Here is a 14097-nt window from a genome sequence, read left to right as displayed (position 1 = left end):
CCCCACTCACAACACAGAAGCAAGTGCAACCACAGCAGGGTTTGAGCAGGAAAAGCCTTCACAGGGGGGGCTAGTGAAGGACCGGGGTGGGAAAGGAGGTGGTTTTCTGTCACCAGAAAACAGTACTGCCACTCAATTTTTTCCATTTATAGTCAGCCCCCCCATGACGCCCTAAAAGTGAACACAAGAACTGACCACTGAATGACAACATATAAACTCTGTGAAAGAGGGCTGACAATAGCCACTTTCTTCTCCACCTTGACAAAGAAGCCACCAGCAATGAAACTCCACGCTGCAGCTATCCTCGTCATCTTCTGGCTTGGCATCTTCACTGTCCACACAGTGAAAGGTAAGTTTACAACCCAAGAGGAAGACAGCAATTGCTCCACATTGCACCAGTGGTCTGATGAGCAGGATTCATTATCAGCCAGAGCTGAGTCATAAGATAAAACCTGCAAGAAATCCAGATCAGAACTGCAAGAAAGGCAGCTTTATAATGGATTTCATCTGATGTCCTGTCAGTTCGTGGTTGCCTTTTGCCTTAATGCAAGGGGAGTTTCTCTACCTTAGAACACTTAAAGGGTTTCTATGCAGTATTCTCTCTCTTAAAATCATGAAATCTTGAAGATACAATGTCTTTTAATCTCACTGTTGCCAAATAGCAATGAGTTCTATAGGTTAATAACATTTTATGAAAAATATTTCTTGATAAGTTGTACTTTTTTTTCCAGATATACTTTTATATGTATATGTATTTTTATTATTTTTTATTTGTCTTTCTCTAACTATATATCCTTAATTCCTCTTATGTCCCTATTTTAAACAGTTCTTACTGTTCTGTATCACATATTGCCTATTTGCTTGTTTCTAGCCAAATATTTATGTACAGACTGGCAAACTATGAACATGAACAAAAACTGCAAAGGAAAGCAATGAATTTATACAATGTCTTCTCTCTCTTCCTGATTTTGCACAATTTAACATCTTGTTTGAGACCATTTATGAGCACTGAGATGAACCATGTTTGTTAGCCATGCTTTAAATAAGTTTGTCTACAGTGATATTTAGGTCTGTGGCTTTTGGATTAGGCCATGTGTATCATGCAATAATATGAACATACACACATGAGCACATGCCTTCTTATACACAATCAAATTCACAGAAACAAGCACATAAAAATCACAGAAAACACTCATATGCAAGCCATATGCAAACCCACAGAAATATGCAAAGAGAAACACAGAGAAAAGCCATCTTCACAAAACCACACCAAAACCAAACTGAGAACTGCTAAGCATTCACAAGATTATGTAGCTACACACTTAGTATGTTGACCTAGTGAGTATGTTGACCTAGCACTAGATCATACTACATTCTCATATGCTGATTAACACTACTGCTGTTCATGTCAGCAACATGTGGCTTCGTATCACAGACGGCAAATTCGTAATGTCATTCTCCAGGTTGTATAATTTGACATAAATATCACCGTCTGAAAAGGTACACTGAGGTGGTGTGCAAGGGATAGAAAAAGGATTTGAAAGAAAAAATATTAAAAACAAAAAACAAACAAACCAAAAAAAACCAAAACAAAACTAAACAAAACAAAAAGGTAGTTATAGGTGCAGATCAGTTTGGTTTTGTTCCCAGGCTTAGAGAAGCTCTGCTGGTATTCCCTGCATGCTTTTCCTGGAGATAGTTTAGTAGTATCTTTCCAGGACTAGTAAGGGTTGCTTGACTATATTTGAGCTTTTTAATGCCATGTGTTGAAAATCAGCCTGACTGCAGCAGTAAGATACAGATTTATAATGAATCATCAAAAAATACACTGTGTTACTCACGACTAAAGCGAGATCAGAAGACATATTCCTTACAGGCAAACAAAATCTCAAGAATTAGCGACTCTGCCAGTACCTGGGCCCTGGCTATGCTACAGTTTCTCCAAAGGCTGATATGTGTTTGCCTCAGCTGTTCCAATTATTTCAAACAAAGAAAAGCTCACAGCTAATGAGCTTATATGAGGCAGGTTCTCAAGCCAGTTTCTCTATATTTAAAAAGAAACCTCAGAATACAGCAGTGTTCTCTTTGTCCCCCTCATGCCTTCCCAAACCTGTCTTTGGTGGGTGGGAAAAAAACAGAAATTAGCAAGCAGAGGTTTCCAGTAATGTATACATCATCTCACTTAAATGAGCTCCCATTTTTAGTTATCATCATGTAAGGTAACAACTGCCCAGAGAATTCTACACTGATATCACAATCTTCTTTATTCATCACCAGTGCATTTCCCTGAACTATATGAAAATGTTGAAGGAAAGAGGATTAAGTAGCACTCCATTGCCTGTGAAACCAAACTTATAGAAAGAATATGCAAGTACTTAGTCTTCTGGCAGATATACCTCCCTTTCTTTCAACAATCTTTTTTTAATGCTAGTTTTGGATGTCCAATGTGAGACAAGTAGCCTTGCTTTCCTTTCCTTCACTTCGAAAGTAGGGGGAATTACTGATCCACATTCAGGTGGCACTTGGAAATGCACCCAGTAAAGGTGCCAGTTCTAAGCTCTAGTCTATATGGACACTTATTTGCAGATAATACAGACCTAATTATGAATGATGCCAAATACCTTTTCTGCTATGGAAGCAGTGACTCCCTAGGGGCAGAGTGACTGTAAAATTGTTCAGGAGAAAGATGGAGATTAGTTTCTTAACTGAAATAACAGTAACACTTTAGAGATAGTAGGATGCGTCAAAAAAAATACCTTAAGCTCTCTTGTATAACTGGTATTGTGGCTGCACATCACAAGACACTCATATTCTAATCACAACTGGAAATCTGCTGGAAATCATAATTTATTAAGTAATTATGGCTAAATATGAATATAGTATTGATTCCCTTTATCATTTATCTGTTTTTCCCCTTCTAGGGAGCGTTGGAAGTCAGCCCATGCGCAAATTCAGTTGTGTAAGTCTGTCTACACAGCAACTGAACATCCGAAAGCTTGTCAGCTATGAAAAGCAACAAGTTCCAGTAAAAGCCATCATGTAAGTAACCAGTCCACAGTTCACCTTCAGACTCGTCTATGCAGACACACCACCATCGAAAAGGGAAAGGGGATCATCATGGTCCAACTCACTAGGTCTGGCTAGTTCAGGTCACCCTTCCAGTTCCCCCATGAAGCAGCCACTTGGCAGTTGAGGGAGTGAGGAGAGAGGGGTGGGCCTCAGAGAGCTGGGAGATGTATGCTGCTCACAAACACTGGCAGAAATCCCACTGAACAGACAGATCTTTAGTGCCTAGAAAATGGGGAAAAATCTCAGCGAGGGGTCAGGGTGGAGCCGTCAGAAGCCCAGTGCACTGAATTGAACTAAGGGGAAAGATCACGTGGAAGAGTTTGGGGTAACCCTGACTCCTGCTAGGAGATGTTTGGTCTTTTGATCTCATGAGCATGCATATTTATCAAATCTGGGGTCTGTAAATATGCATCATGATTTAATAGAAAACCTCAGAATACTAGGTATGCTCCTTTTCTTACGTGTCTGTATATTTGCACATGACCATGTATGTTACATACATACCTATGTCATAAATAGGGAACTACTGTCACTAACTGCTGTTACCAACTAACAACTACAAACCCCAGCATATTATATGGTTTTACCACATGGTTCCTCATGTTCTGCATAAAACCTAAGAACAGTAAACCTGGGTTTGGAGACTGGAATTTAATGGCCACCTGGTTTGCTTTCTCTCTTCTTATAGGTTTATCACCACAAAAGGTATCAAGATCTGCGTAAGCCCTGATCAGAAATGGGTGCAGGCTGCTATAAAGAAAATAGACCAGAAACGTACCACCAACGGCAAATAATCCTGTCCTAGGCAAGCATCTAAGAGCAAGTAAATGGAATCAACATCAGTGCTGCACATAACAGGGAAGAAAGCCTTAGTATCTGCTTTTAATTCCTACATATTAATGGCAATAAAATCTCTGATCAAACATGAACTCACCAGAATCTGTTCATCACTGGCTGAACATCTGCTGACTTCTTCATTTTATAGCTGGACTATGTTACGCTGTTTATTTTCTGGAATGCTTGCTAGTATTTATTTACAACTGAATGTAGATCTTCTCATCCTTGCTGTCCTGACCAGTATGGCATTTAAGGGTGAATGGCAGTTAGTTTCACATACTGTAGGGAAGATGACCTCCCACAGAGCTGGATGAGAGTAGACCTCCACCCCGATGGAGGTCAGAATGTTCTGCATTGAGTGCTGGGTTGGAGAAGGTGCTATATAATTTAATGGTTACTCATACCTATATAATCTATAAGTAAACTAATCTCATGCTTTAGGCTATCACCTCATCAGTGCAATATTCAGAAGATCATCCTTGGGCCTTATGTTTTTATATGCAGTATTACACTTTTAGCTCAGTCCACAATGATGTGCGGATACTCTCCTCAAGGGATGACCTGGAGTAATTCAGTGTAACCTCTATGAATGTAACCCTATTCAGCCTTGTACCGGGGAAGACATCATACCCCACTGACTTCTGTGAAGTTACTTCAGTTTCAACCTCATGTGAGACAAACCTGAAACAATTGTCTTACTTCTTCCTTTGCTTTTTTCTGAATAAGCAAGAACAAACCATGTCTAGAATCTGTATTTCACAAACTCATAGGAACTCCCTGCCCTAGAGAACTATGTATATGTAAATGTCTTATGTTTTAAAATTGATAAATTCTACTAACAGAAGGTTCTGAATTTTAATAAAGTTGCTATAAGCCTGGAATCAAATGGTACATTTGTCTGCTTGTATGCAATGCAGATGGAAACTGTTGAAATGGGTACCAAGATGACAGTACAAATCTGAGAACTTTTGGGAAAGACAGCTAAAGCAGACACTACTGCCAACTCATGACCCAGATTGTTCAAAAGCAATCTGATTCTGAGCTTTCTACACCGTATTTCAGCTGTAAAGCCCATATTTCAGACAATACCCCTACAAAAGTTCGGGTCCCTATAAGTCAGACTTCATACAACACTAGGATGATCCTCGCATTATTAGAAGCAGACATGGAAGAGCTCTGGGCAGAGAGAGAGGAGAAACTGGTGTTTGAGGAGCTTGAGGGGTGGAGGAGAGGTACAGGCAGAGGGGCTCCAGGAATAAACTTCCTATCATACTACCTCATGTATGTAGCCCGCACTGCTGCTGAACTATGGGCTTTTCATCACAAATAACCTCTTAGTGATACATATGAAACTACAGCGCTTCCAAACTACACTATAGAAATAAGTTCACATTACTCTAAAGGCTACTCTTTACAGCTCCCTGCTCCGGTCAAGCCTGCAGACAGAATTTGTCTCCCATGCCTCATGTTTTGTCATAGCTCAGTCATGTGCAGGGAAATGCATTTAGTTTTCACTATCCAGGACAGGTTTTAAAGCAGTGCTACTGCTCAGGCAGGGAAGAGAAGAATGACTGTACGTGTCACACTGCAGAAGAGAGCCAAGGCAGGCTACTGAGCTACTATTATACCAAATGATGCTTCCTGACTGAAGTTCTCAATATCAACTATACTAGAAAAAAACAGTGGTTGATACAAACTTCGTAAAAAGAGCTTTACAGGTAGAAAGAAATGTTGACATAAAATGTTTCTGGAGTACAGCAACATATAAAATGGTGTTCATTCATTTTGAATTGCTGATCTCAAGGCTCCAGTCCCTCATATTATAGACAACAGAAACATTTCTGTTCCCTGCAGCATCATCAGACTATCAGCAGACTACAAAACCAGGTCACCTATAAAAGCATTTCTATGGTAAACTCTCTCAGATGAATACTATCAGCTTCCACTGATCAGATTCATCCAGGACCAGAACTAACTAACATGCTTTTGGCAGGCAGAATTTTAATGCTTTTGCTCATACTCAGTAGTATTTTATCCTGGAATTAATCTTGCTGAAGTGAATATAATTTTTTTTAATTAGGACTATCACAACCTGAGGATATATTAATTAACCATCACACTGCAATTAATACTTTATATCTGCTCATCCTCATCACAGTTCATATCATGATTAGTAATCATTTTTAAGAGTAAATCCTCCTACTTAATAATTACATCTTGTTTGTTATACCTTGCAAGTTCTGTAATGATCCTTGTGCACTTCTTGGGAGTTAATTACTGTGGGTGATCAGTGCTCTCAACATGTCTTCCTACTCAGCTATTAAACCCCAGAGACTTCCCTGTCTTTCCCTGACCGTTCCTTACACCAGTCCTTGCTGTGGTACCAGTTGTGTGCTATTTTTGTCATCTCTAGCTGCATATAATCTGGAAACTTATCTGTAATGGCACTGCTCCTGCCTAGCACTTTTCCCTGAGGCTCTTAAAATGCTTTAGAAAGAATGGAAAATATGATTAAACCTCCTTTTCACACACACAAAAGGAATGTGCAAAATTAAGAACTTAGAGTGCTGCTGTTGTGTTGGAGGCAAGTAAGAACCATGGTGTCGGTCTCTCCAACATCCTTAGGAAACATCTCACTTAGAAAAACAGAAAGTTAAGCTCCAAGCTACATTTGAAGATCTGGGGCTGTGGTTGCACTGATGTCCTCCCTGCAGCTGACTGCCCACCATTTCTTCTCCAAGTGAGGTAGGGAGCAGGGGGCTCACAGTGACTGCTTCCCTTCCTGCTCATCCTCTGCTAGATTGCAGCCTGTACTACCAACACTGATCTCCTTTGACTCCTTTTGTAAAATCTGTGCACCAGCTTGCCAGAGAGGACCCTCCAAATACACGACAGACCAGGGAGCAGCAGTATTTTAAACAAGTCAACCACTTCTCTTCTGTGACACACCACTCACACGGTTTCCACATGGACTGAAGAGATGCCCTGTGCTCAGACCTCTAGCACAGGGGAAAGGCAGCAGAGAGCACAGCGGACAAATCCTCAACCTGTTTAAGTATTCCCAGCTTCACTAACTTCAACAGAGGCAGACAGGACAACTACCCACTCCTTTGGGCATGCTGGCTTTTTGCATAAAAAAAAAGTACATTTCCTGGGCAATGACTATGTCACTGCAGCTGTATTCTTTTCACTGCTTATTTTTAATTAAAGAACTAGAAAGTTAAGGGTTTAAAATGACAATCACCTTTCCCAGAAACTGCTACTACAACATTCAACCCCTAACCCCCAGTGATGAGCTGGGATATTCCTTGATTGGTTTTCTACATGCCTTCTGACTATCATTTGTGCTTTGCTTTACACTGTAGTTTTTCTTCAGCTGATCACCTATTTTAACAGCTTGCTCAAGACCCTACATGGGAAGAAGAAAAGGGAGAAGAACTGGGTACCTGTGTACAAAGATTAATGCATTGGTGATGCTATTTTGCCAAATATTGGCACATGCCATGACAAGTAAGGCGTGTTAATTCAGCAAATACAAATATTTTTTTCTCTCATCCCTGTAGAACAATGCATTTCATGGATTTTGAAAATCTAAACATTATATTTTAAACTGAAAATTAATTGATTACTTAACCCACACTATTGGGATGTGCTACAGAAGACACTAATTCAGATTTTATGGCAAGCCTGTACAGGAGAAGGTGAGGGGAAAGGCAGTGGGGTAACTAATAGGAAAGGAGTGACAGGGAGTTGTTTCAGGAGAAAGTGCCATGAGGTAGCTGCCATTAAGTCCTCAATATGTCACAGTCTTTTAGTAGCTCACTTGCTCCCTTGAGTTATCATCTTTGCTCTGTGGCATGTGTGCTAGGGTAAGTTTCTCATCACCTTGGGGGAACAGAAGCTTAAAAGATGTGCCATAAACCTGGAAGCCCCAAGCTATACTCTTCCACTAGCAAATTTTTAGGAATCAACAAATTAACAACATCTGAAATTACTACACTGCAAGTGGTTTTCAGTGTAATTCACAATAAGAATGTTAACCAGGCATTTGATTTGCATAGCATGATAAAACTGTACGTAGCATGTTCTATGATCAGCACCACCACTGCTGCACACCCTGGCGAGCCCATCCGCTCTCTAGGTACGTCTAAGGTCCTTCCTGCAGCAAGACCTGACCTGTTCAGAGGGCACCCTTCTGACGCCCCTTACTGCCTAACACAGAGCCTCTGCACTTACTGAGAGCTATTTCTGTCTGCCATTTCCCGCCCCATGCTATCCACCCACAACTTGTGTTCTGGTTAGGAGATCTGAGAAAGAAACAGACCTGCCAGGAGAACTTCTACAGAGGCTGCCCAGAAAATTTAAAAAATATTCTGCTGTCATGTCACGGTTTACCTTCCCCACTGTTTCACCTCACAGTTAAAGGCAGCAGAGAGGGGAAAGTATGCGACAAAGAGCTAATGTCAAAGCAGAGAAGAAAACCTACTTCACCTGATCCTTCTCACCCTCTAGCCTGGAAAACACTAAAACAATTGAGCCAGAAGGTTCAGACTGACAAAAACTAGTGTTTCCATATTTGTACAATCTGCCTGTGTGTTTCTACATTCACAACAGGGAAGTACTGAAAAAAACCCTAGTCTGCTAATAATTTCACCATCATTAGAAATAGGATACATCAGCCCATAAAAGAATCCATTTAGAAAATGACCGGAGCAAACCATGGACACACTTTCCAGCACCTGATCTCCAGGGTGTTGGAGAAGCCTGTTGTATGAAACAGTAACTATGCTCAAACCAAGAATGGGATTGCAATTTAAATGAACCTTCTAACTTTGTGAGGTTCATCTGAGGCATTTCCAGAGCATGTGCTGGTTCAAGGCCTGCTTATTGCCCCAGCTCTGTTCCTTTAAAGAGACCGCAGAAAATGGAGCTGCACGGCAAGCCCTTTCCTGGAGAAGTTTTGGTTTTCCTTCCTGTCTGGCTGTGGCTTAGAATAAGAGTCTAGACCAAATTATTACATGTTTGTTATGCAAAGAAAAAGTCCGGCCCTGTCATGAGACACAAGAAAAGGACTCCAAAAATCATGTCTTCATGTCCTGCTCTACTAATGACTTAAATGCTCATTTCTGTGCAGTGGCTGTCACTTGATTTGGGCTGATTATTATGTATCATATTGAATATTTCTTGCATCAAGCCCTTAAAAACTGAAGAAAAAAACATACCTCAAAGCTATTTAGAAATCATAACACCTGAAACAAATCTGATAACTTTTTTGTTCCCTCTAGGTTTCTGAGCCTTTTAGTTTCACACTGAGCTTCCAGTTTCCTCAAGAACCATCAGGTGAAGAAGTGTTTGTTGTAAGAGTAAGCACTAGGACTTGGAGTCTCCCTGAAAGATTGGCACTGAAGAGAGTGACAGTAAGGGTGCACATATCCGTGTGCATTCATGTGTTCGTGCACGCATGTGAATACATGATGAAGACAAGGCTTCCGTAGGCTTCTCAGTGGGGAAAATACCTGCTTGTTTCCTACCATCTGCTGCCTAATGTCCACTGTGGAGCCAGCTCCAACATGCCCACTGCTCTGAAACCATTAGAGAGTTAACCTGATATTCCGCAGGGGGACAACACTGACTCACAAAACCCCTCAAGTGGTAATTGCCTAATGCCTCTCTGTGCAGTGTGAGAAGAAAATGGCTCTGTTAGGGCTCCAACCTACCTCCAGGATCATCCTAGCCCTGCCTATGAACAAACCCTGAATAGGTATTGCCATGCTATGAGTTGCCGATTCACCTGGTACTATCCTTGGGGTGTTTTTCATGAGGTACTGGCCAGTTCAGGTCTGATTTATTAAGGCCTCCTAGCATGAGCATCTCTCATGAGAGAGACCTTGTCTGCTCAGAAGGACATGCTGTAATGGTACCAACTGAGTTAAGCAACTAAATCAGCAAAATATCGCAGATTTCCATTTCTAGATTTTTATTGTTCTAGAAAAAAGTGGTAATTACTTACTGGATAAAATTAGTAATATGATTATAAAAAACTTACTCTAAGGCATATGTTTTATGGGCTCAGATTTAACTTTTTATATGAAAAATCATCCAATCTGAGAAAAATAGCTGGGGTAAACTTCACTTTTTAAACTCAGACTGGTTGATTCCTCCCTAGTGTGACTACTTATAGTGCATGAAAGTTCCAAGAACGTATAAAATTCAGTCCTTAAAACTACAACCATAAGAAACGGTTATCACTCAGAAAATCTTGGAAGAAGCCTTGTGGTTACAGCTAAAAATTTTAGAACTATAGCTGGATGGGTTTTTTCCATCTCAAAAATCATTTAAGAGATCTCAGAACTTCAGCTGACAGTCTGGAATTGCATGAACATATTTACAAACTCTCTAAAACATATGTTTTGCTTTGAAGCCCCACAAACTTCCCTGTGGCTGCCTAACAGAGCCCCTGCCCAAAAGCAGGATCCACAAGGTAACTTGTGGTGATGGTTATGTTCTGCAGGTCAGAGCGTGTCTTCTGTGCATTCCCTCAGCCAGCCCAAGCACTTTGTGGCATCAGCCTGGGCTCCCTGGAGATCAGGAGAAAGCATTAAGCTTTTGACAAGTTCCACCCCACAGAAGGGACATGTGGTACCCCCTTCCAGAGCTGCTTCTAAAGATACCACTGAGAGTAACTGCTGGTTTACACAGCCACTATGATTGGGGCACCTCATTTCCATTTCCATTAACAAAACCAGCTTTCCATTGATGCATGTTCTCTTTGTCGGTGGTCTGTTGGTCAGAGAGTGTCATTCCGTGCTCCTGTGGGGCTCTTTACGTACAATGTTCAAAACATAGACAGCACAGCACAGCAGAAAAGTAGCTAAATTAAAACAGGCTAAAATAAAACTTAATTCAGAGAACTTCAGCCACACAGGAAAGGCCTTCACAGGGGGGCTACTAACCAGTTATGGACAGGAAAGGCATGGTTCTCTGTCACCAGAATGAAAATTTTCTACATGTGTGCCCCTTTCCCACTTTCCTACTCCACTACCTTTTTTGTCAAAACCAGGACCTGACAACTGAGCAAGAGTATATAAACTCCATGAAAGGAGGCTCATATTAACCATTTTCTTCTCTGCCTTGACACAGAAGCCACCAGCAGTGAAACTCCACACCACAGCTATTCTGGTCATCTGTCAGCTTGATATCTTCACTGTGCACAAAGTGAGATGCAAATTTGCAAGCTGGAATTCCCAACCACATGGCACCTGCAGTCTGATGAGTTCAGGATTCATTCTCAGCCAGAGCTGATTCATGCAATCAAACCAGCAAGAAATTCTGTTGAAGGCAGTTACAGTATAACTTGCCTAAATGGGAGATTCATCTTAGTGGTGGGCTTCCACCTTAATGCAAGGAGAGTTTCTGTGCCTTAGAAATCTCTTATTTGTTCCTCTGTGACTATGAAATTTTGAAGCTACATACAGAGAGAATGACTTTTGATCTCAATGATGCCTTATGGCAATGAATTTCATGGGTTAATAACATTTTATGAAGATTCTCGAGTCAGTTCCAGATACAATCTTTCCCTTTTTGCTGTGCATACTTGTATTTCACCTCTTATTTGCCTTTCTCTGATCTATATAGGCCGATTCTTCTGGTATCCTCACTTATCAGTCCGTCAGCCCTCTCACAATGTGTCTTACATTTCTGTTGGGTTCTTATCTTGCTGATAAATATTTTATAGATGTGAGAATAATGGAAACAAAAACAGCATTCAAGACAAAGGGGTACGTACAAGTGATTTATATCATGAAGTCTTATTCCTGACTTTGTACAGTTAAGACCTTAAGAACACTGCTGTCCATTATTTACAGTGGTGGTCCACAGACCGTGCCTTCTGCTGAAGCTCTCACATGTTGTGCTTAATCACAAATGGAAGAAAACCTTTTGCATAGACTTGACAGTGCAGAAGTCACAGGCACAAACTGATCACATGTAGCCTCATGCGAACCCATCAGAGTGCAGAGATTAAAGCATAAAAAATACACATTCACAATACAAGGGAAAGCCAAAAGCAAGGACACCTTTTTCATGACCCCTGCACATCCTGAGGTTACTGCCACTGTTTTTGCTGCTTCGTATTCTCAGCAATTTCATGGAGAGTAGTTCTATATCTGATCTTCCTTGTTTGCAGCACTGTTGGTAGTTTTTCAGAGCCAAGTACTTCTGTTTTCTGGGAGGGATAATTTTCTATAAAACATTTCCACACTGGGAGAGACACATGCAGGAGAAAGTCTGTGGAAAAATACCCTGAAATTTTTTGTTGTTAAATAAAAGGGATATGCAGAGGTGATAAGGCTTAGAGGAGTAACTAAGGTAGCTAATAGTTCTGTTGACAAGCATGCTCAAGAAGAGAGATTTTGCCAAACACAAACTGAAAAAGAGACAAAAAAACATGACTTGGAGACCATATTGTAAGGATACATTTCAAGGAATTTGCTGTTGGTTTAAAGATAAATTTAGTTTTTTCTAAAGAGCCAGTGTTAATGGCACAGCCGGCAGCCATACATTTTATAAGGGAAAAGAATTGCAAGGAGTAAAAAGAGGGGAGTTGGATTGGTCCTCTCATGAAAAGAAGAAATGGAACAGGAACAACAGGCAAGAATAGTAGTGGCAAAGGAGTGGGGGGGGGGGGGGAAGATAGAGGGAGAAAAGGCAAAAAGAAGGATCAAAAAGTGAACAGGACAGGAGGTGAAAAAGGAAAGAAATGGAATTATAGATGTGGACCTTGGTGCTCATGGCATTTCCTGGTTTCTCTTTGAAGGATGGTTCCTGCAGCATGAGCTGAGAACATGCTCATAGGTACTACGAGCTTCTCTGTAAGAGCTGCCCAGATTTTTAGGCTGTCATCTCCATCATAGTAAATCCTCAATGCATTCCCTCTACAAAACACACTTGTACGGGGAAGAGAGGAATAATGACTGGGATCACCATCACTTCACTAGCAGTCACTAAAAAGTTGTTGGCCTTTTGACACTTACACTTCATTCTTTTCAAAACTGTACACTGGGGGAGGAAGGAGTGGCTTCTATTTTTGAGTCCCTACCTTAAGACAAATTAACCTTCATTTCTGGAGCTGTTGTTCATCGAGAATTTGTAGGTGCTGTACAGCACTGGAAGTTGGCACCCAATACAAAGCCACTGCAGTTTATACCCTTGGAAGAAAAAGGAGCAGTTTCCATCCTATGTAGCCATTGATCTATCCTTGGAGAATATTTTGAGATGTTCCCACTAGTGGTACTTAGTGCTGCTCCACAAATATATCTATTTTCTAAGCATAGATGATGCTTTTTGCCAGGTACTTTTATCCTTTAGCTTAGTAACACTTTCACCAGCTGTTCACCAGCTATTTGCTGTATATGAGATTCCCTAGAGTGGTTCACAGTTGCGGGCAGCAACACCAACTGTTCATACATTGCGCATGAGTATAATTATATATACTCATACTATATATAAATATATTCATGCGCAATGTATGAACAGCTAGTATTGCTGCCTGGTTTTGTATGGAATATGTGATGACAAATGAATTTAAAAGGTCTCATTGTAACACTTACAGTGAATCTTGGGTTAGAAGCCAGAAGTGTAATGGCTGCCTGGCTTTGTTTCCCTTCCGCAGGTTCCTTACTACAGAACACCACAAGATCTATGTGAGGACTGACCTCCAGTGGGTGCGAGATGCCATAGAAATATCAGATGAAAGAAAGGTCAAAAAAAAGACCCAGCAGAGCCATAAGCACCAGCCCTAACACACACAAAAGGCAAGGCAAATTCCCAAATCATCGCGTAAAGTCAGTTCAAAGAGTAACTCCAAGAGCACACCAAGGACTGTGTTTTTTCAAAAGACCATGCCCACTCCTAATACTCCTCCCAATACCACATCATCTTCCAAATGCATTCATAAAGCTTCATTCACTCCCAAGCCCACTCTCTATCCCAGCCCCAGATGCTTCCCCAAATGTATCCACAGGGCCGTGATCTCTCCCAAACCAACTCCCAAGGCCACGTCCATTCCTAAGACCATTCCTAAAGCTCTATCCACTCCTAACCACACAGTGTCTCCCAAATGCACTCTCAGAGCCACAGCTGCTTTTAAACCCATTCATAAGTGACAGTGCGGGTGACTAAACATGGCACCAA

The 14097-nt window shown here is 41.0% G+C and overlaps 1 protein-coding gene across 1 annotated transcript; it reads left to right on the top strand.

The window, feature by feature from the left end:
• Positions 1 to 201: 201 nt before the first annotated feature.
• Positions 202 to 3863, top strand: LOC104369217 (lymphotactin). Its single transcript, XM_009976694.2, has 3 exons — positions 202 to 349; positions 2922 to 3039; positions 3758 to 3863. Exons 1-3 carry the CDS (start codon positions 202 to 204, stop codon positions 3861 to 3863), a joined length of 372 nt encoding a protein of 123 aa, XP_009974996.2.
• Positions 3864 to 14097: the final 10234 nt, after the last annotated feature.

This window comes from Tyto alba, unplaced genomic scaffold (genome assembly GCF_018691265.1).
Source record: "Tyto alba isolate M040663 unplaced genomic scaffold, T.alba_DEE_v4.0 Super-Scaffold_14, whole genome shotgun sequence".
Lineage (NCBI taxonomy): Eukaryota > Metazoa > Chordata > Aves > Strigiformes > Tytonidae > Tyto > Tyto alba.
This window is presented reverse-complemented; position numbering and strand designations above follow the sequence as displayed.